The 26,817-nt window shown below is 34.1% G+C and overlaps 1 protein-coding gene across 3 annotated transcripts in view; it reads right to left on the bottom strand.

Annotated features, from left to right (window-relative positions):
• The window catches only part of LOC106066404 (zinc finger C3HC-type protein 1-like), a 41,207-nt gene extending 16,084 nt beyond the window's left edge, over window positions 1-25,123 (bottom strand). The window contains exons 1-7 of one of the 3 annotated variants that reach the window (XM_056025488.1): window positions 21,239-21,522; window positions 21,001-21,088; window positions 15,920-16,040; window positions 12,991-13,141; window positions 9,280-9,363; window positions 3,869-3,996; window positions 1,028-1,134 (exon numbers count right to left, since the gene is read on the bottom strand). In XM_056025488.1, coding sequence (XP_055881463.1) covers window positions 1,028-1,134; window positions 3,869-3,996; window positions 9,280-9,363; window positions 12,991-13,141; window positions 15,920-16,040; window positions 21,001-21,080 — 671 coding nt within the window. In that variant the 5' untranslated portion in view covers window positions 21,081-21,088; window positions 21,239-21,522. Of the gene's footprint in view, window positions 1-1,027; window positions 1,135-3,868; window positions 3,997-9,279; window positions 9,364-12,990; window positions 13,142-15,919; window positions 16,041-20,272; window positions 20,412-21,000; window positions 21,089-21,238; window positions 21,523-24,900 lie in introns of those variants that run through there. The other 2 variants (XM_056025487.1, XM_056025489.1) reach the window with 2 other exon arrangements.
• Window positions 25,124-26,817: the final 1,694 nt, after the last annotated feature.

Here is a 26,817-nt window from a genome sequence, read left to right on the forward strand (position 1 = left end):
TAAGGAAAGAGGAGCGCAGTTGTGCAGAACTCCGTTATCTTCTTTAATGTCAACATTCATCTCTTGGTTAGTTCTTAGCAGTGCACCTTTCACAGAACGAGATGTTGGTGCACATCACAGAGGTACAAATTCAGAGTTACAACAATGCATCTTAAAACAGACATTAATAGAATTGTGTCCACTTTATACATATTAATACAAATGTTGACATTACAGTGTACTATTTGCTGTCTGGCCAACTATCCTGCAGTGATAATCGGCTGGAGGTGTTCAATCAGAATGGTCGAGCAACGTTCCATCTGTTTCTGGAAGGCCAGTGGGGACCCTATATAGAGAGCAGAGGTGTCCCAATCAAAGGATTCACTACAGCCTGGTTCACTACAGATGACTTGGTTCAGCGGTGTGGTTCTGTGCAGTGCATTACAGTGGTTTGGTGTGGCGTACTGTAATGTAAAGTCAAGACACCTCACGAATACAGAACAGTTGAACTCAGTGTAAGTCTGGGACAAGGGGGAGAGGCAGTGCAAGAGTTGATATGCGGTAAGTTTGTTCACGGAGATATATTTGTATAGTCTATGTTACGTGCTGCCAATTATACAGTATTGGCTGTGATTTATTTGACATTAAACTGTTACGTTTCTTTTGAGCCCTGAATTGTCAAGTTCTTTAAGTTAGTGGTGTCATGTGGAGCAGATTGCAGAGAGCCTGAATAGTGAAATTCATTACAATACTATTCAAAAAACATGCTGAAAGTTGAACTTTTCCTTGCAAAAGTCAATGAAAGTCTCACAAGTAAAATTTGTTACAAACCTTTCCTTTTATGGGTATGTGAACACCTGATAATAATAATAATAATAATAATAATAAGGCTTCTCTTCGAGTCCAAAGATTAATGATGAATGCAATATTGTGAACGCCTGATACATACACATTAAAACACAGATCTTTAGCTGAGCATAAAATTTTTCATTGCTAATTATATTTTTACTAAAGTAATTTTTAACTAAGTGAAATAATTGATATTTACCAACAAGTCCAGCCAGCAAAAGCAAGAGTTACAACTTGGGCTGTAGAATCATAGTCAGGCAGTAAATTTCGCTTACAGTAAGCTCCAGCTTGACCTTCATCATAACCCTTCAAGTGAAAAAGAATTTATCATCTAAACACTGCCTATGGCAAACAATCTACAAACATAAAATACACTGACAGTGATTGATCCCAACTAATAGTACAATCATAATGCAGTCATAAATTTTGTGGCTACTTAATAATTAATTTAAAATAAAGTTTCTGAACTTGAGAAAGGAACATTTGCTATTTACTCTACCAACTTATTAACAGCCATAAAAGTATCTCACTCAGGTGTGTTGGTATCTTATTAATACTTTCACTCAGCCAGAAAAGGAATGAATGAAGTAACACCAGATGCAGCTGAAATTTTGAACTAGTGAAGAAATCACTCATAGAGAAGCTCAATAATTTTGGAAGAAAATGGCCACCAGTTTAATTTTATCAGAGCTGTGTTTCAAGGAGAAATGAATGAGCTGGCAATTTGATTACAGTACGTGAGACTTTATATTCGACTCTAATTTTTTTTTATTTAAATTACTGTCAGTTTAAAATAAACAATATTACAGCAAAAAACTTATTGTTTATTTTTTATTTAACAGCCTATTAATAATATCAATATTTAGTTAAAAATACCTTTGTTGATTTGAAAAATAAAAAAACTTTATAACAGCAATTAAAAATAATTTTTAAATGTAGTAAAAATATTTAAAAAAACAACAAATAAACAGCAAATATGGTGATTAGTGTTTAATCAGGGATATCTTTAAATTCATACAATTTATATCTTAGTCTTCATAGTGATTTTAACTAAATATTATTGGGTTCAAAAGCTGAACCAAGCAGCCAGTTTAATGCTGGTTTTACATTCAATGAGATGTCACAATGAGCAACTTGTTTCCATCTTGAATCAATAAAATGACAGAGTGAACTTTCATTAGTTTAAATACAATGTAGAATTTAAATTTATGTATCGAATGTACATTAAAATTAGAGCAACAATTGAACTGATTAACCCATTTCAATTATATCATCACTAACTGCCAGGTTTCCACTGTCAATATAGTTTGGAATTTTCTTTGACTCAACACTGCACGTGTCTCTATCTGCAGCTGCACAGATTAGGTCAGATCTGACCATATTTAAAAATAAATTTAACACAAAAGTTAGCTGTGACAATCATACTCTCCCAACTTGACTACTGCAATGCCATGCCGGCATATATACCTGATGATAAAGTTGCTAAGCTGTGGTAAATTCAGAACACTTCATCATCAGTGTATCTACAGCTAAGAAATGCCCTCGTACCTTAGTAAACTGAGCCCTGCACTCCTAGACTCAAACTCAATGATTATAGTTGTGCTGTTTTTTTCCTCAAGGTATGGTTTATGGGCTGTACAAGGACCAAAAAGTTGGAGCTCTCTCCCCATTCAGCTCAGACAAACCACATGCTTCACTGCATTCAAGAAGAACATTAAGACCTACTTACAAGAATTACTTAGATTAATACTTAAACTCTTGTTTTTATGTTACTCTATTCTAAATCTGATCAGCGATGATCTTATAACAAAAATATATCCTCATAGAGATGATAAACAGCATTTAATATGGGATACTGATATAAGTTCATTGTGGAGAATTTTTAAAATATGATCAGGGATAATTAAGGGTTATAGACACCTATCTTACTTTACATATATTTGATATGCGATTTACACCATTCTACAAATGTTTTCAACCAAATTTCCACTTTTCCAAAAGGTGAAAGGATGTCTCAGAATGATTTTTTTTTCCCTTTTCTAGTGCCATTAGAATATCTCATGAGTGGTGTTTCTCTCATGGAAAGGTTAACAAATGTACTATCCCACCTCAGCTTTGCAATGCCACCATCATATCCCTGTACAAAAAGAGTGACAAATCTCATAGCTCCGATTAAGTGGCTACTGTCAGTAGCTGGAAGAAATTCATGGCAGAATACTTGTTGACAGACTAACCAATTTCATATAAGGCAAAGTGCTGAGTAGAGAAATAGACAAGTATCTTGCTAAGGCCAAAAGGTCACCTCCATTTAAGAGTATGGTGAAAAAGGTTTATTCACCTAACATCAAAAATCAATATGCTCACCAAACTTTGGTATGATTCTAAGACCTGGGTGCTCTATAGAAGGCATCTAAAGCTCTTGCAACACTTCCATTAATGTTGCCTTCACTCCATAATGGGCATACTATGGCAAGACTACCTTACAAATGTTCTGCTGGAGGTCAGTGTGGACAATACAGAAGCAATGGCTAAGAAGAAAGTAGCTGGTAGCAGATGGCCTCTGAAAAAGACAGTTAGAGAACTTTCACAAAGGACACGGGACACACATTTGAGACCCCAAAGAACAGGCACAGAAGATGTAAAAAAAAAACTTAAATAGACCCCTGGCTTTGTCTGCATCAGATGTTGAAAAATATGCAGGTCGAAACTTGCTAATCTTCAGAATTGAAGACATTAACATTATTATTAGTAGTATTTGTCATTAAACCAGATCTTTTAATATTGTTATAACTCTGCCATGCGCACCGCAATCCAAGCTAGTGCAGAATGAAGATTTGCACTATTAGTGACAAGACTAAGTCGGATGTTGACATTAGAGAGAGAACGATTTCGCCCAAGGGAGAGCTGATGTAAAGATGCTGTGCTCAAGACACCACTTTATCTTCACCAATCTAAGTTACTGAGTAAATATTTACATTTTCAAATGTCATATTAATCACAAATAAATGACAAATAGTTTGTATAAACTGTGTGTACTCACAAGACTTTGAAGTTTAGATAATGCTATGCATGGAAGTTTGTCTTGGACAACCATTAAAGCTTTGACCCTCTCAGTAAAACCAACCATCAGTAGTGTTGGATCTTCCACTGGGACATGACAAAAATGCTCTGAAGATAACAAATTGAATGACACTGAACAACCACAATACAAATGCTTAGTACTTAGATAAAACTATGCTTTCAATAATATAGACAATTACTGTTTTAACAATAAAGGCATGCATAAGACACTGGGCACATCCAACACAGACAAAAAAAGTCATTCCGAATCTCATGCTTTAACCCATTATTGTATTCTCATTGGACTAATTTAAATTTAAATATGTAAATTCCCTGGATGACAAAAAGACACAATAGATTTTTTTTTTTTGTTGAGATGTGAAAATACAATCTGTCTAATAATTAGAACACTGGGAAGATTTGATATATAAGAGTGCTTATGTAATGAAATGTGCATTCATCGTTCAAGATTATTTATAATATATAATTGCATAAAATAAAAAAATATGAAAGGAATCTTTTCCAAATGGCATCACTATTTATTATGAAATGATCCAAAGCAATAGTGGTGTTAAGTTTTTAGTTATTTCCCAACAAAATGTTTTCTAGGTGACAGAATCTTTATTTTTTCTTCATCCCTGAAAAATATTCTTATCAATGACTTTTCCTATTTTTATTTACTTCCAACATAAAAAAATTTATGTCATCAAGTCTGCACCTGCTAATTGTTCCTTGTCATCAAGTCTGCACCTGCTATTTGTTCCTTGTCATCAAGTCTGCACCTGCTATTTGCTCCTTGTCATCAAGTCTGCACCTGCTATTTGTTCCTTGTCATCAAGTCTGCACCTGCTATTTGTTCCTTGTCATCAAGTCTGCACCTGCTATTTGTTCCTTGTCATCAAGTCTGCACCTGCTATTTGTTCCTTGTCATCAAGTCTGCACCTGCCATTTGCTCCTTGTCATCAAGTCTGCACCTGCCATTTGTTCCTTGTCATCAAGTCTGCACCTGCCATTTGTTCCTTGTCATCAAGTCTGCACCTGCCATTTGCTCCTTGTCATCAAGTCTGCACCTGCCATTTGTTCCTTGTCATCAAGTCTGCACCTGCCATTTGCTCCTTGTCATCAAGTCTGCACCTGCTATTTGTTCCTTGTCATCAAGTCTGCACCTGCTATTTGTTCCTTGTCATCAAGTCTGCACCTGCTATTTGTTCCTTGTCATCAAGTCTGCACCTGCTATTTGTTCCTTGTCATCAAGTCTGCACCTGCTATTTGTTCCTTGTCATCAAGTCTGCACCTGCCATTTGTTCCTTGTCATCAAGTCTGCACCTGCTATTTGTTCCTTGTCATCAAGTCTGCACCTGCCATTTGTTCCTTGTTATCAAGTCTGCACCTGCCATTTGCTCCTTGTTATCAAGTCTGCACCTGCCATTAGCTCCTTGTTATCAAGTCTGCACCTGCCATTTGCTCCTTGTTATCAAGTCTGCACCTGCTATTTGTTCCTTGTCATCAAGTCTGCACCTGCCATTTGCTCCTTGTTATCAAGTCTGCACCTGCTATTTGCTCCTTGTTATCAAGTCTGCACCTGCCATTAGTTGCTTGTTATCAAGAAATTTCAATGTATGATAACTGTTTGTCCATCACAAAATTTTCATTTCTGTCTTACCAACACACACAGGCAACCTACACACGTTATAGGCCTTCTTGCACATTTCTCTAGTACATTAAAAATTTAAATTATTACGTGATTCTTCACATGCCAGTAGCTGATAAATTCTGAATGAAAATTATCAAAGTTGGAAATCTTTCTTTTCAAAACAAGAATGGACCATTCAGGACAAGAATTAAAGGGAACCAGATGTCAGAAAAGATATAACACTATACCTGATTTAAACAAAATACTTTATTCTTAATAATCTACTCATTCAATAGCAAAAAGATTATCTTGAAACTAGAGAGCTAATTATTAACAAAGTGGTGGCCAAGCTACATGTGCTTTAACTTTTTCTCTATGGAAATCTGATAATGCTATTGAGCAAGCTCTCTTCAGATCAAAGTAGCATGGTATTTCAATTGAAAAAGGAATAAGAAATAAGAACAAAAAATGTCAAAATGACTGAATTGCTATTTAAGAAGATTGAAAGTGACCAATGCGATAGCAGATATAATTTGTGGTGATTCAACCAAAAAGTCTTTTATTATAGACAGATAATCAATTCTTAATGTCATTTTAAAAATTAGTAGCTGTTGTTATGGCACGATAATGAATTTGGCAGGAAAAGTTATATGTTTCATAAAGAGGGAAATTTTTGATCTAGAGATAAATGAAATGATGAATTAAAAAACAAGACTAGGATTTAGGAAGTAAGCAAAGAAGACTTTTGGCAGCCATGGAGTAAGGTCAGCTTTAGTAACTGAAGTAGAGATTTAGCTTGATGACATTCGACGGTTCCCTTCTTGTTCTTGAATCTTGGCCTAAGGTACTTTGCTATGCTGTTGCATGTAGTAAGCGTGGTCAAGAGGCTAAGTATGTTTGAGCTTGGCTTGGCTATCTATGAAGGGGGCTCAAGGTTCGACACCTAACTTGAGCAGAGTTGTGTTTACTGAGCGCATATAGGCAGCACAGAAAACCTTCTCCCAGATACCCCCTCCTTCCCCCCACTGGTCCACAAATTGAGATTGGACCATAGCATGAAAGTATCACTATATAATGCACTATATGATGCACAAGTAACTCTAAAGATATTGTTGTAACTCTCTAAGGCAGGCACTCAACGAAAGACAGGTTGACAAGAGTAAACGATGTATTTATTTATGATAAATGCAAGTGAAGCATCGACAAATGGTACGGGTAATAGTAACTAGTTAGACTTGGACTTCTGCTATAAAATCACAGGGAGTAATATGTCTAAGTTCTAAGAGTCCTACTTTATACCAGAACACAGAACAGACCACCGACACACTTCCCAGTGTCGCTCCAGGTCTCCCACACAGTTTCCTAGTATCACACAGGACAGCACTCAGCACCAGACTGTTCAAACTCCCATGACTTTTAGCCGGCTCACAACAGTCTTTCTTCCTGTCTCTATATGTCTTTCACTAGTCGTGTTCAGTAGTGCTCAGATGCGCACCATTAGTGTAGCGCGGGAGCGGGGTTACAACAATATGTAGAGAATGTAGAAGTGGCCTCTAAGATCAAGTTTCTTCTCTCTATTCATAACTTGATTAGGCATGTTGTATACATCCCAATTTATTCTAGTGGTGTCAGAAACTCAAAATACTTTATCTGCCAGTTGATATTATTCATGAAGTTAACAAACGAAATCTGGCAAGATCATGTGTTGTAGTGCATTAAAAAAAAAAACTTAAGAAAGTAGATCTATGTTCAGGAGATCTGCAACATCATTCAACAGAATTTAGCTGTAGCACCCACATCTCACAAAGAAGATATAACACTTCCTCCAAAGTAATAAACTTTTTTAAAAATTCTTCAACTATGAAAATGGCAGTGGCATAGCGGGGCATCAAACTTAAGGATAAATTTTCTCAATAAAATCAATGCATTGTGCATACATGAACAAAGAGAAAGTACTGAATTTTAAATGTTTACTAGAAATTAATTGACTTTGCTAATTTGTTAATCTCCTATGTTCTTTCTTAAATTAAATGTAAGCTGTTAACCAGGTTGAATCGTTTTTCAAATGTTCAGGTTACGTTGTCATGGATAATTACGGGGTACAAATTCTGTAGTTATTCATTGACACCATCTTAATTTATTATCTGCTTGATATTGGCTGGAATTCGGGCTGAAGCTAAAATCTATTCAGTAACATTTTTCGGTACACTGGACCATTTACACACCTTTTATCGACTTCAGCACAGCGCTAGGATGTCCTCAACAAAATAACTGAAACTAGCCTTAAGCACTTGGTTAAAGCGCCCTGGAGCGCTTGAGAAGTCATTAAGATAGTTAGGGATTCATTTTTTAAAATTATATAAACTCTAAAGACATTGACAGGAACAGATAAAAACTCTTTTACTAGGTCTGAAGCAGGCGAATTATTAGTTGCTTTGCAGTCTTCATTTTTTCATCTACCTTGGGTTTTTGCCCCCTATATTAACTGAATTAAGGACGCATAAAAAAACAAGTGACTGTCAATTCGAGAATTCTCACTTGAACAGAAAAGATTAAAAACATTCTTAACTACTAGTTGGGAAAACATCGCTGAAGCCAGTGTTACCTTTACAGTATGCATGTGCTCAGATTTGGTGATTAGCACAGAACCTCAAAGACGTGTTAGCCACAAGATGCTAGATGAAAAAGGTGAACATAACTAATTGTGGATGGCTGCCTGGTTGTGCGGTTCGAGCGCTGGACTGTCGTTCAGATTTATCGATGGTCCAGGGTTCAAACACTGCCCGCTCCCATCCCCCGTCATCCTGCGAGAGGTTTGGATTAGGAAGTAATTATCTTCAACTCTGAAGGAACATCCGAAACATGTAAAACATTTTACAAACAAACATTTTAACACACAAGAAAGAGCTACGGATGGAAATGTTTTCTTCCTTGGACGGGATATTTCAAGAAATAATAACCTGACATGAGCAATATCACGATGTGGTAGGTAAATATGAATTTTTGTCACCATCCCAACTATTGAATCCACAGATCGAAATCTATCTTGATAGTGCTCAGAACGACTTAAACAAAAACTAAGTTCATCTGGTGCGAAAGAGACTTCAACAGTTTGTCACAATTTCTTCAAAAGCCTTTGAACTTCAACAAGGACAATGTTTGAGATATTGAGTTTTAATTTTTTTTTAATGTTGGCTAGATAATTCAGTTGTAAATATTGTCTTATTTCTGACAATTGTGGTAATTGACTTTCTATGCTAGCAGTTTTTTTTTAGATTCAAGCTTATCATTACTTAATGGCAGTCAACGCTGAAAAAAAGTGCGACTCACTAATTTGACAATTGTTGGGAAAAAATAGATTTCAATTTTGCCAGCAAGAAAGCAGCTAAGGTTTTTGTAGTATCTTGTTAAACTGATTTTTTTTTTGCAAATTAGAAATACAATAAATACACATTAGGTCGAAAAAAATATCATTTGGCTGTTCTATTTATATTTATATGTTATATTTTGGAAAGGGGGGGCATTACGAGGAGCTTCTGCACTGGGCATCGTATACCCTAGCTATGCCACTGGAAAAATGATTAACAATATTTGCTTTAATATTTGACAAAATATGTGCTACAATAACAAGTCCTATTTACAGGACAGTGGAAAATGATACACAAATTTGCTAAAGTTCTTAAAATAAAGATATGTAAATAGTATACGATTGATGTGTAAATTAAAAAATGACAATAGAAATATAAAAAAATTCCAACCTGGACAAGGATTGGCTGCTACAATGCAGAATTTATCATGTGCAGAAATTAAACTCTTTTTTAACCTGTTATAACTTTCTTGAACTAAAAAAAATAAATTGAAAGAATTTAAAACATTTTACTAATACTTTAAAAAAAAAAAAGTTTATCTAAGGAAAAAAATAGCAAAATCTCAAAACTGCAAGGTTTAACTCTCTTTTTCTATGTAAAACATTTGAAACTAATTAATTACCACTAATCGATTTACACGAGGCGGGGTAACTTCCGAATCTAGGGGTCCTAGGTTCAAATCCTGGTGATGACAGGGATTTTTAATTTCAATATCTTTAGGGCACCCCTGAGTCCACCCAGCTCTAATTGGGTACCTGACATTAACTAGGGAAAAGTTAACATAGTTGTTCATTGTGCTATACATCATATGCCCAATACCTCTGAAAAGGGAACTTTACTATTTATATTTTTACTTTAATTGATTAACTAATTGGTTAATTTTTAAAATTGATTCATGTATTGCAGGGGTTTTCAACCTGTGGATCAAGACCCCTTTGGTGGTCGAATGATGATCTGCCAAGGGATGCCTAAGATGATAAAAAATATGGATTTTTTGTTTTTTTGTAACATCTAAAACTTGATATTGTACTCAATTTTTAACCACTTTTTTTTAGTGGCCCCCATGAGGGTAAAGGCGCTATTAGGTTTGCGCAAAATGTCAGTATGTCACACTCAGATATCAAAACCTAGAAGAGAAATGAAAAATATTATTTCACCATGCGTTTTGGCTTGCAAAGTTTAGGTGCAATGGCTAATTTTGGTTTTCTAAAAGCAAACGGTTTGTAAAATTAATTATGCAAGTTATTTTTCATAAAAATACACCTATTCTAAAACAATACATAAATGTAAGGGAGATAATGTTTCAATATGTTAACAAATAAAGATAATTTTTTTAGTATTTTCAGTATCACTAAGTCAAATAAAAATATTAGTAAACTGTGTATTTTCAGTATCACTAAGTCAAATATAAATATTTGTAAATTGTGTTTTTCTGGTCAATTAGCCGCTAAAATTAAAAGAAAACATTTATGTTTGTTTTTAAAAGCTAAGAATTTTTACGTAAATATCATGCATATTTTTTAAAATGTACTTTTTATGTAGAGGCTATAACGTAGTACCGCGACACCCACGGCAAGACATGGTACTAAACTAATTCCCTCAAAAATGTTTAAATAATCATATTTTATTTATTTTTGTTTAGTGCAATGTTATAAAATATTAAAACTAATCTACTATTTTTCAATTTAATGTTGCTTTCAATCTAGGCATTTTTTAAAGTAAATCTTATCTAAATTACATTCCAAATTATTCCGAATTTAGATTTTATATCTAGATCTAGTAGATATACATCTTAATAAATCAGAAGTTTAGTTTAGGTAGATCAACATCCTTATAACATCCTTATTCTAGTTCCATTTAAATGCCAATCATGATCATCAAACTCCATTTGAGTGAGGGCTTGAGAGGCTCAAATCCTCTCTTGCAAAAGCCCTGGACAGAAACTCTGCTGTTTTGCGTAGTGCATACATGCCGAGAATTTTTGGTTTCCCAGACCTCTCGAGGCGGAGATCAGCAAGTCTGGGGTAGTCTAACAGTATATGAGGCACGGTTTCCTCTTCTTTCCCACAGCGGGGGCACCACGAATTGAAATTTGGCCATATCCGTGAGAAATATGAGCCAGCACGACAGTGGCCTGTCCTGCACTGTGCTATAATAGCTTGCTCAGGCCTGGAAGTCTCCACCACGGGGAAAAGCGGTCAGGGCACCTCATGCACTCCCAGACTCCACGCCCCCCCCCCCCGGGACCTGTCCCAGCACCCAAACCACCCCTCCACTTCTGCTTTCCCGAACTACAGCCAGAGCAATTTGAAAACTTACAGCCCACTTGGTGGCTGGAATTTGCCTTCCCCGGTGAGCCAAGGAGTCTGCAACAGTGTTGCCAGTCACACCCACTCTTACTCAGCACCCACTGCATTATTACATGCCAATAGCTCTGTTGGGAACTGAGCTGGGCCATCAAGCAGACTTTGCCGAAGTACAAGCTCGATACCTGTTCTTTTCTATTTTTTTTTTTCAATTACAAATCATTACCAAAAGGATTATCTAAAAATCGCTGGTCTGACATATTGTACATATTCGTAGTTGTCATGCTGAAAAATGTAATCTCTTTAGCGGACTGGACTGATTATCTGACAGTCTCAGGTTCATAGCTGCTCCCGTCGTCCAGCGGGAGGTTTGGACTAGGAATTAGATTATCTTTAACTTTAAAGGAATATACGAAACATGTAAAATATTTTACATAAAATAACAACTTTTTCAAACGCAAAATGAGTCTTCAAAACATTATTCTTTTGACATTGAAAACAAAATCACGTCTTGAATATTCCTTGCAAACAGGCAGATCCGTTTGATAGCAAACATCTGAACTTTGTTTTTACTATATTTTCCATATTAAAAAAAAAATAATTATTACTAATTGGTAAAATAATTAGTCAACTTTTGCAATTGATTCATATTTTTTTTGGGGTGATTACAATTGAGATAAGTTTCAACTTGTTCCAAGAATGGGAATCGGGAGAAATAACATATATTTTGATTTATTTTGTAAAAATCAGGGTCAGACTGGGTGTCAAACCATTCAGCCCACAAATTGGTTGCCATATGATGTACATCTATTGTTACCTGCCATCACAATAATTAAAGTTTTTGATAATGCATTGATAGTGAGATAGTGAACGCAAGCATAAAAATGTATTCAGATATATCGTAGGTTACTTCTATATGTAGATACACTTAGCAGCTGTAGGAAATCTCTATTGGTACAAACAATTGTTAATACATTGAACTTCTTTGAAATTCAGTAACAACCATTTCAACAGTTATTACAAGACAACTCTCTTTGCTTTCACCTCCATTGTTCACAAATGTAACTGTCCTGTTCATAGTCCTTTTTTTTCCATAATGCCAACATTTATATTCATAATGCCCTAACTCAGGGGTGGCCATTGAAACGCTTTAAAGACCAGCTTAGGCGCCAACTTGCCTTAGCTGACATAGCAGAGAGCACCCGGTTGCATGCGACTTCAGAACAAAACAGCTGGAGGTCACTTACAAAGGCCACAGGATACAAATTTGAGACCATGAGAAAATCTGCAGCTGAGGACAGACGTAGATGGCAAAAAAAAAATCTTAATCAACCACCAGTGGACAATGGTTATGCTTGGCCTGGATGTGGCAAAATATGTAAGTCAAAGTTGGGGCTGCATAGCCATGGGAAATACTGCATTCTACATTAATCATCGGCCTTGCAGACAAGCCTTATTACACCAAGCCTTCATTCCCGAAACACACGGACTATGAAAATACAATGGACACCCATATAAATGCCTTTTATTCTAAAGTGTATGCCCAGGAGCATTTATCTTATCTGCCATCCTTATTCTTCCTAAATCCTCACTGTTTACTAACTTGAACATGAAAGAGATTTTTAAAATAAAAACCATACTGTAATATATTAAAAATATTATCATAAAAAAATTGTGCTCGGACAAAGCAATTTATGAAGCTGTAAATGCTCCATTAAGCAAAGTATAAGTACATGTTTACATAACTAAGATATCTCCTAAATTCTTAACTAATTGATTTCAATATAAAACTTACATGCCAGATAATCTGATTTATTTGGTAACTGGCCACTTAAAAATGTTTTGCATCCAACACATCGCAACATGTCTGTATCAACATTTTCCCATCCATAACGAGCACAAACCAAAGGACTCAAATCTAATGGTTTACCAAACCATGTTAAGGCTTAGGAAGTTAAAGAATAAACTTTGATACAACAATTTGTTTTAAGTATGTACATTATAAAGTACCCAACTGAATATGGCTCATTAAATAGGACAAATATTATCACAAGAAATACCTGTTAATAAATATATATTTATATATATACAGTGCTTTTTTTGTAAAAAAAAATAGGTGCCAGTACTCAGTAGTTATTTGCCTAACTTTTAACTACTAAAAATTGATAATACAGGTTAAAATACAAGAAAAGTAATAATTTTTTCAAAAACGTGCTGGTACGCCGTATCTGTGCGTACCGGCACAAAAAAAGCACTGTATATATATATATAATTAAATAATTATAAAATTAAGATAATTATGTTCTACATATTTTGTGTGTCAACCTAGTCGATGATTTTCCTGGCTGATTCAGGCAACCCATTCTCTCTTTAATGGCACAAGAAAAAAAGAGCACTTGTATAAATTTGCTCTAGTGTATGGAAAAAGAAATGTGGCTTTCTGAGTATTTTATTTGCTTTTGTTTTTCTATTTGTAAGTTATGGTTTAGTGTTTTATGTATTATTAGTCGACCCAAGACGTAGCATACGCCGCTATTTTGCAACCTATGCGACCGCAGTTGGCCCTGCACTTTCATAGGACTTTTATAATTCTAGGTGTAAATTATTAAATTAAACCATTTTATAACAGATCTCTCGCTGCCTCCTGATTTATCAGGAGCTCATGGAAATCTCCAGAAATTGCAAAATATACAAAAAAGTCCTGGAAATCTCCAAAAATTATTAAAATCTTTTGAAAAGTCATAAAAATCTCCCGAAATATATTGACAAAAATTGTCATTTTGGGGCGTCATTCAATATGGAAAACGCCAATCCTATGTGCAATAAAAAAAAATGGCAATACCCGTAATAGTGGAATCTGGTAAAATAAGCTTCTCGCGCCCCAAACTAATGAAGAATTACTTGATGTCAACAATTCTCAAAGATAGATTGAAAACTTTTGGTAATTCTTGCTACTGAGCGTGATCTATGTAGGAAACAGAATTTTTATGATATACTGTATGACTTCGCTACAAGCAAGGTTCGTAAAGTAATTGTGTACGCAGTAAAGAACTTATCCATATCTCTACCCAAACTGGGCCCCGCAAAATCCGTTTCGCATAGGGCCCCACAATGGTTAAGTCAAGCCCTGCTATTTAGTGACAGGTAAATACTACTTGTACTCCTCCTCCTCAATTTTTTTTCGATGCTAAAGTTACGTGGGGTAACTCTAATCCGAAATAAAAGAGTGATCTTTCCATGACTTTTGTGTTGTCAGGAATGGTTGAGCCATGAAGAAAATTATATACATACATAGATAGATAGATCGCTACTTTACTTTTTATTCTTCTGTCCGAAAGTGACTCTAAGTTAAGTGATTTAATAATGGTGTTACTCGAATCAAATTAGAATATTTTTTGTTATAAATCTCACTGCTCTATTTTGTATTTGTTCTAGTTTCTTTATGTTTTCTTGAGTTGAGGGATCCAAAACAGAGGAGGAATATTCTAATATTGGCCTAACTAAAGTTAAATATAACATTTTAATTTTATGTTTTTGTTTTTTAATAAACCCTAATGTTTTGCTTGATTTTTTAATAATTTCATCAATATTGGGATTCCATGATAACTTTTCATTTATTATAAATACATATTTTGATGTTTTTAGTCTGTGTGACTAGTTTACCATGAATAAAGTAAGTAGGTTTTTTTTTGTTACTCTAAATATCTGGCATTTTTTTGGGTGGAAAGACATACTCCAATTTGATTCCCATGGACCCATTTCTCTAATTCTTCTAATTCTTTTTGTAAAATTTCAGTCTCTTGTGTTGTTTTTATTCTTCTGTATATTATGTGAACATCTGCAAATAATCTGACATTTGTTCCTGAACTAATGCAATTTGGTAGGTCATTTATGTAAAATTAGAAATAGTAATGGGCATAAGACTGTTACTTCAGGTACACTTGAGTTTACTGTTATTGGTGTTGATTTGGAGCCATTTATTATTACAGTTTGTTCTCTTCCTATTAGAAAATCCTGAATTTATTGATGTAATGAACCATTAATGCCAAAGTATTTTAGTATTTTAAGCAGGCTATTGTGATGAACTTTGTCGAATGCCTTAGAAAAGTATACTAAAATTGCATCTATTTGCTCACAATTATTTAATCCCTTTAATAATCATAAAAAATTCCTATATAACCTGAAGCATGTTGGTATGGAGTGAGGACATTATGTTTATCTAAGTGATTTATGATGTTGCTATACATTGTATGTTCTAGTATTTTACATGTAATGCTGGTGAGTGATACTGGTCTGTAGTGCCACAGATCAGATTTTTCTCCTTTTCAAACTAGGGAAATGACATTAGGTTCTTTCCAGTCCCTAGGTACCTTGACCTGATTTAGTGATGCCTGAAAAAATATTTTGAACACTGGTGCTAGCTCGTGGCTTAGTTCTAACTTAGAGCAATTTAGCTGGACTATCATCATTTTCATTTGAAAAATAACTGTAATTTAATTTATTAAAATGTACTTATGTAAAACACTGCACAAATTCCTTTAATTTTCAAATAAAAGTTTAAGCTATTATTATTATCTTATAATTTATTATAAAATGTTATTATATATACATTATGGACACACACATACACACACAAATCACCTCACTTTTCAAAAGTTCAAGCAAAAAAGATTAGAAGATTGTACTAATGTTTAGAAATTGCATGAAATGCATAAAAAGGATATTGAAAAACTTTCAAGACGTTCAATAAAACTAGCATGACTCCGTAGAGTATTTGAAATACAACTTTTTGTAGTTCCAAGTGAGTCTGAATCGCTCTCTGTGTTTCTTGATTCAGCTGGATTTCTGTTAATAAAATATACACATTTTTCACAACCAATCTTTATTGTAAATAGATTAGAACTTTTTCAATATTTTAACACTGAAAGGATGAGGCTGGGGGAAGATAACATAAAAATACCCTGTAACAATTATTTAGATTTGTTTATTACAGTACTCCTGCAGCCTAGAGTTTGATGAAAACAATAATTCAATATGGGTTTTATAAATTGGAAAAATCAAGCTGTTTGTTCCGGAATAAATAAATTACTCTAGTAGGCAGTAGCCTAGCACTAGGAGTTTAGGGTTTATGTGACTTATGTAAAGTTAGTATTGTAGATTTAATTGTTACTTAAGAATTTTAAGTATAAAGTTACTAGACCTAGATCTATTTATTATAAATAATAAAGTTTAGTATAATATATAATATTGAAATAATTAATGCCAACATGATGTTTATAATAAAGTATAATAAAAAATAACAGTATTAGTTTATGTGACTAGATACGCAGAATCAGGTTTCTATTATATTTAAGAATATGCAGGGAAAAAATGCAGATTGCAAATATGTAATTTGATTTCTCTGGAGATAAATAGTTTTTAAAATATATATTTTTAAGTTTTATTTCATATTTCCATATATTGTCATTGGAAATATGCCATTTATGTTTTTAAGGCTCAACACTAGACTATCTCCCTTAAGTCTTCAGTTAATTGCCAACTTCTTTTTTTTTGTTGGTTTTTAGTCCTTGTTTCTAACAGCTATTAGATCTAGATCTAATAGTGAAAGTCATTTAGAATGCAAACAAGCTTTTGTACTTTAAGCAATAACTAAAGACTAAATACAAATTATGCAATAAAAGTAATAACATAGATCTACAAAGAGGAAAAAAAAATAATCACATTAAATATATGACCTCTAGCTTTAAGCTTGACATGTTGTAGCCATAAGGTAATTTAATCTTCGTTGTTAGGGGACTGCTTAATGCACAGGGTTAATTACATATACGGGTAGGCCTGACACACACAAACCGTAATAGAACAAATAGAAATAATAAAACTATTGAATGTAAAACAATGAATAATATAAAAATAAGCAATATCCACAACAAAGTAGAGAAAGTCATGATTGGATTGTGGAATGGATTGGAAGATATGGGAAATGTTATATTAGTAGCCTTGTGATAGCTCCAAATAGAGACAGGGCCGATAAAAACCAAAGACTTTATTAAATCTCTTCAATGAGATGAAAGAGCAGCAAGATGATATAGTATGAGTGTTACTACTTCTCTGGACCAAATAGGGGAAGGGGGGGGGGGAGACACTATGACAAGCAAAGTGTATTCGTCATACATATCTGCTTATAGAAGCTGGCCAACAATATAGGATACAACCAAGAGTTTTGATCAGGACATCGTTTATGTTACATTTTAGTCCCAGTCTCGACTTAGACCTCAGTTGAACTGTATGTCAGTGATCAAAGAAAGTGAATGACGAGATCGGTATTGACCAAGGTAGCTCACCGTACCTTGCCCTTCCCCTTTACAAGCATACCGGTGATGCTAACAGTAGATGATGTAATAAGGCGTCGGCGAAGCTCCGAACAGGGAGATGTGATTACATCACACCTAGTTTTGCCGTGAAGACGACGATCATGTGTCGGCACGTGTTGACAGGTATGGAAGAAGAAAGGGAGCATATAGCCACCGGTATATTAGGAGAGAAAAACTGGCTCGGGACTCCGTAACAGAATGTAATACTAGTGGATTTATGAAAAGAGGGGGAGGCGGTAGGTGGAATCACTACCCACCCCCAACCAAACATTGTTAAACAAATTTAGTGTAATAGAGGAGCAGTTTTTTTTCTTGATCAAGTTACACTCGACCTATACCCCCTCCAATCTTATAGCTGGACTGTCCTTAGTCACAGGCAAACTAGGCAGCCGCCTTGGGTTCTGATTGGTGGGGTCTCACAAAGGACTCACAGAATTTTAGAGAAAAAATTGTTAAACGTGAATTAAATCTCAAGCAGAACTGTATGTCTTCTCACCTAGCTCTAATTTTAAGTCTCTACTATGATTCAAGATTTATTTACAAATTTTAAGATCTATTTGTTTCTTCCTTGTGTTGGCATGTGGAAACATTATTTCTGATCTGGTGATCATGAATCGTCCATGAAGAACATTAGTGCCGTCTGCGAATTTAACTTATTTTTTGATTTTGATACAGGTGATATAGGACAGTTTATAATTCAATGCATATTTTAGGTCTTAATTTTTTTGCTTTCCTATTTCATTTGAGGCCACACTATTCACTTCACATTGGGCCTCTCTATTCGTTTTACTTCCAATTACGTAAGGCAGGCCCAGCTTGTAGATAGTAGACTCCACTGAGGACTGCTGGCTAGGAGAAAGGGGATTACGTCATCACTAGATCCTGTGTCAGCTTAATTAAATCAATCTTTCTCTTTGTGATGTGATTTTACGGAAACGGAGGGCACTTGAAATTCATTAGAAATGTATATATCTAACTGCAGTCATAATCATCAACAGATAAAAATAAAAGTATTAAGATACTGCTACACTTCTAAAATAAAATATTTTATTTCATATATATATATATATATATAATATATATAGTAATACAAGTCATTGCTCTATATAGATCTCTAAGTCATAAAGAATAATTTTGTTCACAAGAAAAATATTAATCATGTAGCTATGCATGCATGTCTTATTTATTTTATCAATATTTCGCTTTTCTTGATGACGTAATAGATCATTATAGATCTAATTGTAACTGTTAACCAGGTATTTTTTGTAAATTAATAATTTGATAAGAAGAAGAAAAAAAAGAAATAATAAGTTCAAATTATTGTCAACATTTTATTTAGACCTTCAATCATTGATTCAATTTCTTCATTTCAGTAAATAAACGTAAAAAAACATAAGTTGACAGCATAAGAGCAAAAGAACTCTCTCTAAAAAGTTATTAAAAGTTCAATATAGATCTAGATAAGGCCCTTATTAAGGGAGATCAATATGATGAATATGATGCTTAAAAACAACATGGTGGCCGGTAATGGGAAAGGTATCTGGGCACCTAAGACCTAAACTCTAAACTATTAAATAAATAACAAGGTTACAAAAACAGTTTGTGTGGAAATACAAACTCAAAATTGGCCCCAGAAGTGGTCCACCTAGGCAAGCTTCAATATTTTCAGAAAGAACATCCGAATGAAATTATATCAAAGACAAATGAGAGATAAGAATGGAGAAGGAAGGTTGACAGATATTGTGTAGTGTCCCAATGGTCCAGCAGATCAAAGGATAGGTGCAAGTGAATGCAAAGTTAGATGTGAACCTGGCCTAACAAGTTCCCCTTTCAGACCTTGTGGTCTATAGGGCAGATTATGTATAGTTCATCTGTTTTTGTGGCCTACGGTTAACGAGAGTGTCATGTAGCCAGCACAACGACCAACCGCCTTTACTTTTCCCCAACTAATGTCAGGTACCCATTACAGCTGAGTGGACTCAGAGGCGCCCAAGTATTCCGAAATTGAAAATTACAGTCTTCACCAAGATTCGAACCAGGGAGCCCCTGTTTGGAAGCCAAGCACTTTACCGATCAGCTACCGCGCCTCTCCTGGCCTAACTGAAGTCTTATAATTGGTGTAATTGTTTTAAAAAGGCTCAATCTCTTATTCGAATAAAAAAAAAATATAAAAAATTTGGCTAACAAAAAAATGTTCAAGAAAATGCAGTTTACAAGATTACTATTTGTTTTAAATTAGGTCTAACTTATAATGTATACTAATTAGCTTTTTTACTTTAACAAAATGCTTGCATAAGTGATTTTAAAAATTTGATTTTTCGCTTTCAGAAAAAAAAAGTAGCCGTTGCATCAGAACTTTGAATGGTCTAAAATAGGGTGATGTTGGATTTTCACTATCTTTTCTAGTTTACGAGATCTAAACGGGACGGACGGACAGACAGACAGACATTTTACACAAAACTAATAGCGTCTTTTCCCCTTTCGTGGGCCGCTAATAAAAATAATTTTTATTTAAATAATAAAATTGAGTAGAAATCACTAGTTAGTGACTAGATCTAGTAGATCTACTAGATCTAGTCTAGTGTCTTACTATCTAGTGACTAGTCAAGAGTCTAGAAATTAAAATGGTATTAGTTTATGTGACTAGAAATGCTAAATCAGGTTTCTCTTATATTTCAAGAATATGCAGAAAAAAATGCAGATTACAAATATGTAATTTGATTTTCTCGGAGATAAAATATTTTTAAAATATTTATTTTTAAGTTTTATTTCTTATTACCATATATTGTCATTGAAAATACGCCATTTTTGGTTTTTATTGTCATTGGAAATACGCCATTTTTGGTTTTAAGGCTTAATATTAGAATATCTCCCTTGAATTACTTGCCAACATTTTTCTGTTGCCGTTTAGTCTTTCTTTCTAGCAGATATTAGATCTAATATTAAAATTCATTTAAAATGATAGCATTTATATAAAAACAAAAAACTCTCTTTAAAAAAGTTATTGAAAAAAAGAAGAAACAACTTCATCAATTTATTATTAACATTTTTTTAGACCTTCATTTCAGAAAATACACTTAAAAATTCATAAGTTGACAGCATAAGAACAAAAATCTCTTTTAAAAAAGTTATTGAAAGTTTAATATACATAAGGTAGGGAGCTGAAATTCGGGAACTTCAGGTGTCCAAAACATGACGTAAAAACTTGAAACAAGAGTTTTCCATACTGCTACATAGGTCTTTGTTTAAAATCGATTATGCTCACTATATACAAAGATATCATTGCTAAAAAGAGTGAATTCGATTACTTTTGATGATGGAGAACATTTTTGTCTTTGACAAGTTTTTGAAAAAAAATATTTTTTTTTTAATATTTTGCATTGAAAGTATATACATTTTTATTTTTGCTGATACTCATCACAGAAAAGTCGTACCCTGTTGATTTTTTTCCTGCTAAGAGTACATGTGTCTGGCTATATTCCTCCCAATTTTCAGATCGATCTATTGTGAACATCGAACAAACTTGAAAAAAAAAATAACATTGACCTCAATGGACTTTTCAGGTTTTATTTTTTTTTATAGAAGATATTGTTTGTCACCAACAAATGAAATTATAATCTTGTGGCAGATATTATTAGCTACGGATCTAGATACTTTTGAAAGATTTTTTACCTTGCAATTTTTTTAAAAACGCATTTGAAAAAAAATTGTTTCAGGCGATTTTGATCCCAATTTTTTAATATTTTGTTATTTTCTGCCATCACAATGCCGCCATTTTGTTCCCACCTCTCTGACATTTCTTGTAGATCTAGACCCGATAATTTGTTTACTACAAATACTAGATCTACTATTAAATTTCTTATTTAATAAGTAGATCTATCGTCTACGAAACTCAATTCCAACTTTTTAACTTTTGACCTTGGGGGTGTGTCTCGCCGACAAGCTCTCTCGTCACCTTTTCCATGTCAACCAATGTTAGGTCAAAACGGCACAAAAAAAAAATCATAACTTTCTTACTGTTAAACATACAGTCATAATTTATACACCATTAGAAAGTTCTTTTAAAGTATTTTAATGATGTACTAACGAAAAATTGTTTTTTCAAATTTTTTTTTTTTTCGCCTCCCTAGATAAGGGAGATAAATATGCTTAAAAACAACATGGTGGTCAGTAAAGGTATCTGGGCATCGGTAATAGTTTAGATACGCAGATACCTTTGCCGACCACCGTGTTGTTTGTTAAGCATATTTATCTCCCTTACCTATATTGAACTTTCAATAACTTTTTTTAAAGAGAGTTTTTGTTCTTATGCTGTCAACTTATGATTTTTTAAGTGTATTTACTGAAATGAAGGTCTAAATAAAATGTTATTAATAAATTGATGAACTTGTTGTTTCTTCTTTTTTTTTCTACTTATGAAATTATTAATTAAAAAATATATGTTAACAATTAGATCTATAATTAATATATTAACTCACCAAGCAAAGCGAAATAATGATAAAATAAAAAACCAATATGCATGAATTAAATGAAACACGCATCTATATATACATGTTATGTTTAATTATTATTATTTTTTGAACAAAATTATGCATTATGACTTAGTGATATTTTTAGAGCAATGACAATAAATGATATAGATCTAGTACGGGAAACTTATTACTATAAGAAATAATACTTTTATGTTTATCTGTTGATGATTAAGACTACAGTTAGATCTATACATTTCTAACGAATTTTGAGCACTCTCTATTTTCGTAAAATCACACCACGAAGAGAAAGAATTTTATGAAGCTGACACAGATCAGTGTCCCTTTCTCTTTCGCCGTGAGGTCTTCTGAGTAGAGTCTACTGTCTACCAGAGATTGTTTGGCATGTGTTTTATGATCAGATAGGACTAATGTCTGTGTTTATAACTCTAACCACTACCCCTGGCTCCACCTCTCTTGGAGGGAGGATAGGTCGAATGTAACTAGATCACGAACGTCTTTGTTAAACGTAACGTAGCACCTGTTAAACTATCATGTTTCACAATCTGAAATTTACTTTGCGTAGAGTGGGGAACAAAAGCCAATGTATAAAGAAACAGATAAGAAGCATATACACTACTATTTAGATAATTTATGCATCTTTACTTTCGGAGTTCATTAAAAAACAACAACTCCTCACCTATTACACTAAATTTGTTTAAGATGTGTAGTTTGGGGGGGGGGGGGGGGGGGGGGGGTTAGCGACTCCACCTACCAACCCTTCTCTTCACATGGATCCACTAGCGCCCATGTATTACATTCCGTTACGGAGTCCAAAGCAAGTTTTTCTCTCCCGCCGTACCGTAAGGTACGTACCTTTAAACCCTCGCTGCGCCGGCCGTCACACGCGATCTTTGTCTTTACGGCAGAACTAGGTGTGATGTAACATCACCTTACCCTGCTCGGAGCTTCGCCGGCGCCGTGGTCATATTAGGTCATCTACTGCTAGGATCGCTGGTATGCTCATAAAGGGAGAAGGGCAAGGTACGGTGTTTTACTTGGTCAAAATTTATCCTTCTTCGCTTTCTTTGTCGGTTCGTTTCACCGACATGCAGTTCAACTGAGGTCTAGTCGGATGAGACTAAGACTGAAACGTGATGCAACATAAACGATGTCACGATCAAAACTCTCTTGGTTGTACCCTATAATGTCGGCCAGCTTCTACAGATAGTTATGTACGACAAAAACTCCTGTGGTTGGATCATATCGTGTCGGCCGGCAGTCTATAAGTAGTTACATCAAGAAGTAGTTACGTTTGACAAATACACTCTGATTGTCATAGAGTCTAGTCCCCCTCCCCTATTTGGTCCACAGAAGTAGTGACATAGTATTTTTATCTTGAAGCTCTTTCATCTCATTACAGAGATTTGATAAAGCCTTTGATTTTCATCGCCCCATCCCTATTTGGAGCCATCACAAGGTTACTAACTGTGATGCCATTGTAACATTTCCCGAATCTGTTATAAAAGGAGTTCCCTTCCACTCTTCAGTCCTATCATTACTTTCTCTACCTTGTTGTAGATATTGTTTATTCTTATATTGTGCATTGTTTTTCATTCAATATGATTATAAGTTACCGTACATAATAAGAGAAGGATAAAGAACTTGTACTTATAGCTACCATATTTTTTTTTTAACAGCAGCATATGGAGCTGATGAAAAAAGATACAACATGGGCCACAACTGCAGAAATGCTTGCAGCTGCTACACTACTGCTAAGAGACACCTATACATTCTCACCAAACCACAACAAAACAAAATACTCATGGCTATTATTAAAACCTTTATTTCATGATGCAAACACATACATACTATCTCACACAGACAACCATATGTTATGCTATATGCTGCAACATAACAATATTGCATACAAATGGTAATCACTTTGATGTGGTTGTACCACAAGAGGCCACATGTAACTGTTTTTTGCCAAAATCCACTGCTTGGAGTATGATGCTTTAGCCTAAATTTTTAAGTGTTGATTAATATTTCATCTTACAATCTATTCAGATTAGATCTATTTGGCTATTTGATTTTTTCTTGCATGTTTTTAATATCTTAAATAACATTTAATGTCTATTATTTTCATGTATTTAAAGTCAGGGTACCGGTATATATTTATTTAGTTACTTTTATTTTGCCAATAAAAGATATTTTATTAGGCTTAGAGTTATTTTTTTATTTTTCTATTAATTTTTTTGTCTGTTGTTATTACTTTAACTACATGATTTTAATTTCGATTTTTAGTTATTTTTCAAAGTACAAAAGATTGTTTGCATTTTAAATGAATTTTAATATTAGATCTAATAGCTGCTAGAAAGAAAGACAAAGCAGCAACAGAAAAAAGTTGGCAAGTAATTCAAGGGAGATAGTCTAGTACTAAGCCTTAAAACCAAAATGGCGTATTTCCAATTACAATATTGAATATATGGTAATAAGAAATAAAACTTAAAAATATATATTTTAAAAACTATTTATCTCCGAGGAAATCAAATTACATATTTGTAATCTGCATTTTTTTCTGCATATTCTGAAAATATAACACTAACAGAAACCTAAATTATTATTTAGCGTACCGTTTCTAGTGTCGTATACATACTAATCTGGGCATCTAAACTGACTAATGACCAAACTATTACCACAAAAATAAACTTTATATATAAACTATAAGTATAAAGTATTAGATCTATAAACTAATAGTAATAAACCTTAAATAACTTAGATTAAATTACTTAGATCTAGAGTCTAGATCTAGATCTTAGTCTTAATAAACTTAATTAATGTTAATTTAACAATTTAACCTACTTTCCTGATTCTTTCATTTTATTTGGCTTTACAAGAAAAGATAATAAAAGATCTTTTATCTTTTCTGGCGTCACAGTTAAACTGTCATTGTTATCCATTGCGTACTCTATTTTAGATCTCTAGTAGACTTAATCAGTTAGTTGAGTTAGTGAGTCTAAAAAATTGTCAACATTGACTATCGATAGTATCAACCAAGGACTAGTGAAACTGTGGTTTAGACGGGAGTAGTCTACCCATACCCCGCCCATAGTAAATTTGCCTGACGCAACTGCAATTAAATATTTCGCAAATTAGGAAATTGTTATTATGGTTATTATTTCTTTTGTACTAGTAAATTGTGTTTCGTTCTCGCCAATTCACCACACAGTAACTCCATGTAGAATCTTAAAATCATAGTTAAGCAACTGACAGCAACTAATAAATAAACTAATTAATAAACTACAATAGTAAATTTGCCTGACGCAACTGCAATTAAATATTTCGGAAATTAGGAAATTGTTATTATGGTTATTATTTCTTTTGTACTAGTAAATTGTGTTTCGTTCTCGCCAATTCACCACACAGTAACTCCATGTAGAATCTTAAAATCATAGTTAAGCAACTGACAGCAACTAATAAATAAACTAATTAATAAACTACAAACCATAGATTTATATACACCGTAGCATGTGGCTCATCGCCCCCCCCCCCCCGAGAATTTGATGACAGTTGTTTTGTTTTCATTTTTTATATTAAAGTGGAGATTTTACCATCACTTACAACTGCATTGTCAAGAGCGAGTTAAGTTAAAATACCCTCTTCAATAAAAAAGAAACTAAAGCAAACTACAGTAACCAAATTTCATGTGCGCAGTATAGGCACCCATGGGCGTAGCCAGGTGGGGTTTTTTTTTTATTATTATTTTTGTGTTTTTTTTCTTTACCTGCCATTTATATTTGTATATACATGTGGGGGGGGAGGCGCGGTGGCTGAGCGGTTAAGCGCTTGGCTTCCGAATCTGGGGTCCTGGGTTCGAATCTCGTTGAAGGCTGGGATTTTGATTTTCGGGATCTTCAGGGCAACCCTGAGTCCAATCAACTCTAATGAGTGCCTGAATTTAGTAAGGGAAGGTCGCTGTGCTGGCCACATGACATCCTGCTCGTTAACCGTTAGACAATGAAACAGATGACCTTAACATCATCTGCCCTATAGATCGCAAGGTCTGAAAGGGGAACTAAATACATATTTAATCTTTATTACATTCTGACCCTTCATTCTTCCAGATGTCCTTTATTGTACCCTAGAATAAGATCTTCCTGGTGTTATTGGGTTCGGGGCGGAGCCCAGCCGCCAAGCCCTTTTTCCGGTACTTTCTATAACTGACTCTGTCTTAGCCATCTCTTTTGAGCCACATTTAGTATTTTTCAATTTCAGCAGATAACTTCCCCTTTAGTATAAAATTGAAAAGAGATGTTTTCAACCCCAAAACTCTCTGTATGGGGGATTTTAAACTCAAAACAATCTGGAGGTGTTTTAAAGGGAGGATGAAGGCTTAAACTATATAAAAAAAACAAACTTGGCGTGACTACGCTCATAGAATTTTTAGTGTTTAATTTACTTTTTTTTTTATATTGAAGAGGTATTTTTTTAGCATCAAACTCAAAACCCCTTTGGCTACGATCATAGCATTTTGAGTGTGTAATTTGCTTTTCTTTATATTGAAGAGGTGGTTTTAAGCTTCAATAACGGCGGTAAGGGGGGTTTAAACTCAAAACCCCTCTTGGCTTCAATCATAGCATTTTGAGTGTGTAATTTGCTTCTTTTTTTATATTGAATAGGTGGTTTTTAGCATCAAAAACCTCTTGAAGGGGGGTTTAAACTCAAAACCCCTCTTGGCTTCGATCATACCATTTTGAGTGTGTAATTTGCTTTTTTGTA

The sequence above is a fragment of the Biomphalaria glabrata genome, chromosome 4 (genome assembly GCF_947242115.1).
Source record: "Biomphalaria glabrata chromosome 4, xgBioGlab47.1, whole genome shotgun sequence".
Lineage (NCBI taxonomy): Eukaryota > Metazoa > Mollusca > Gastropoda > Planorbidae > Biomphalaria > Biomphalaria glabrata.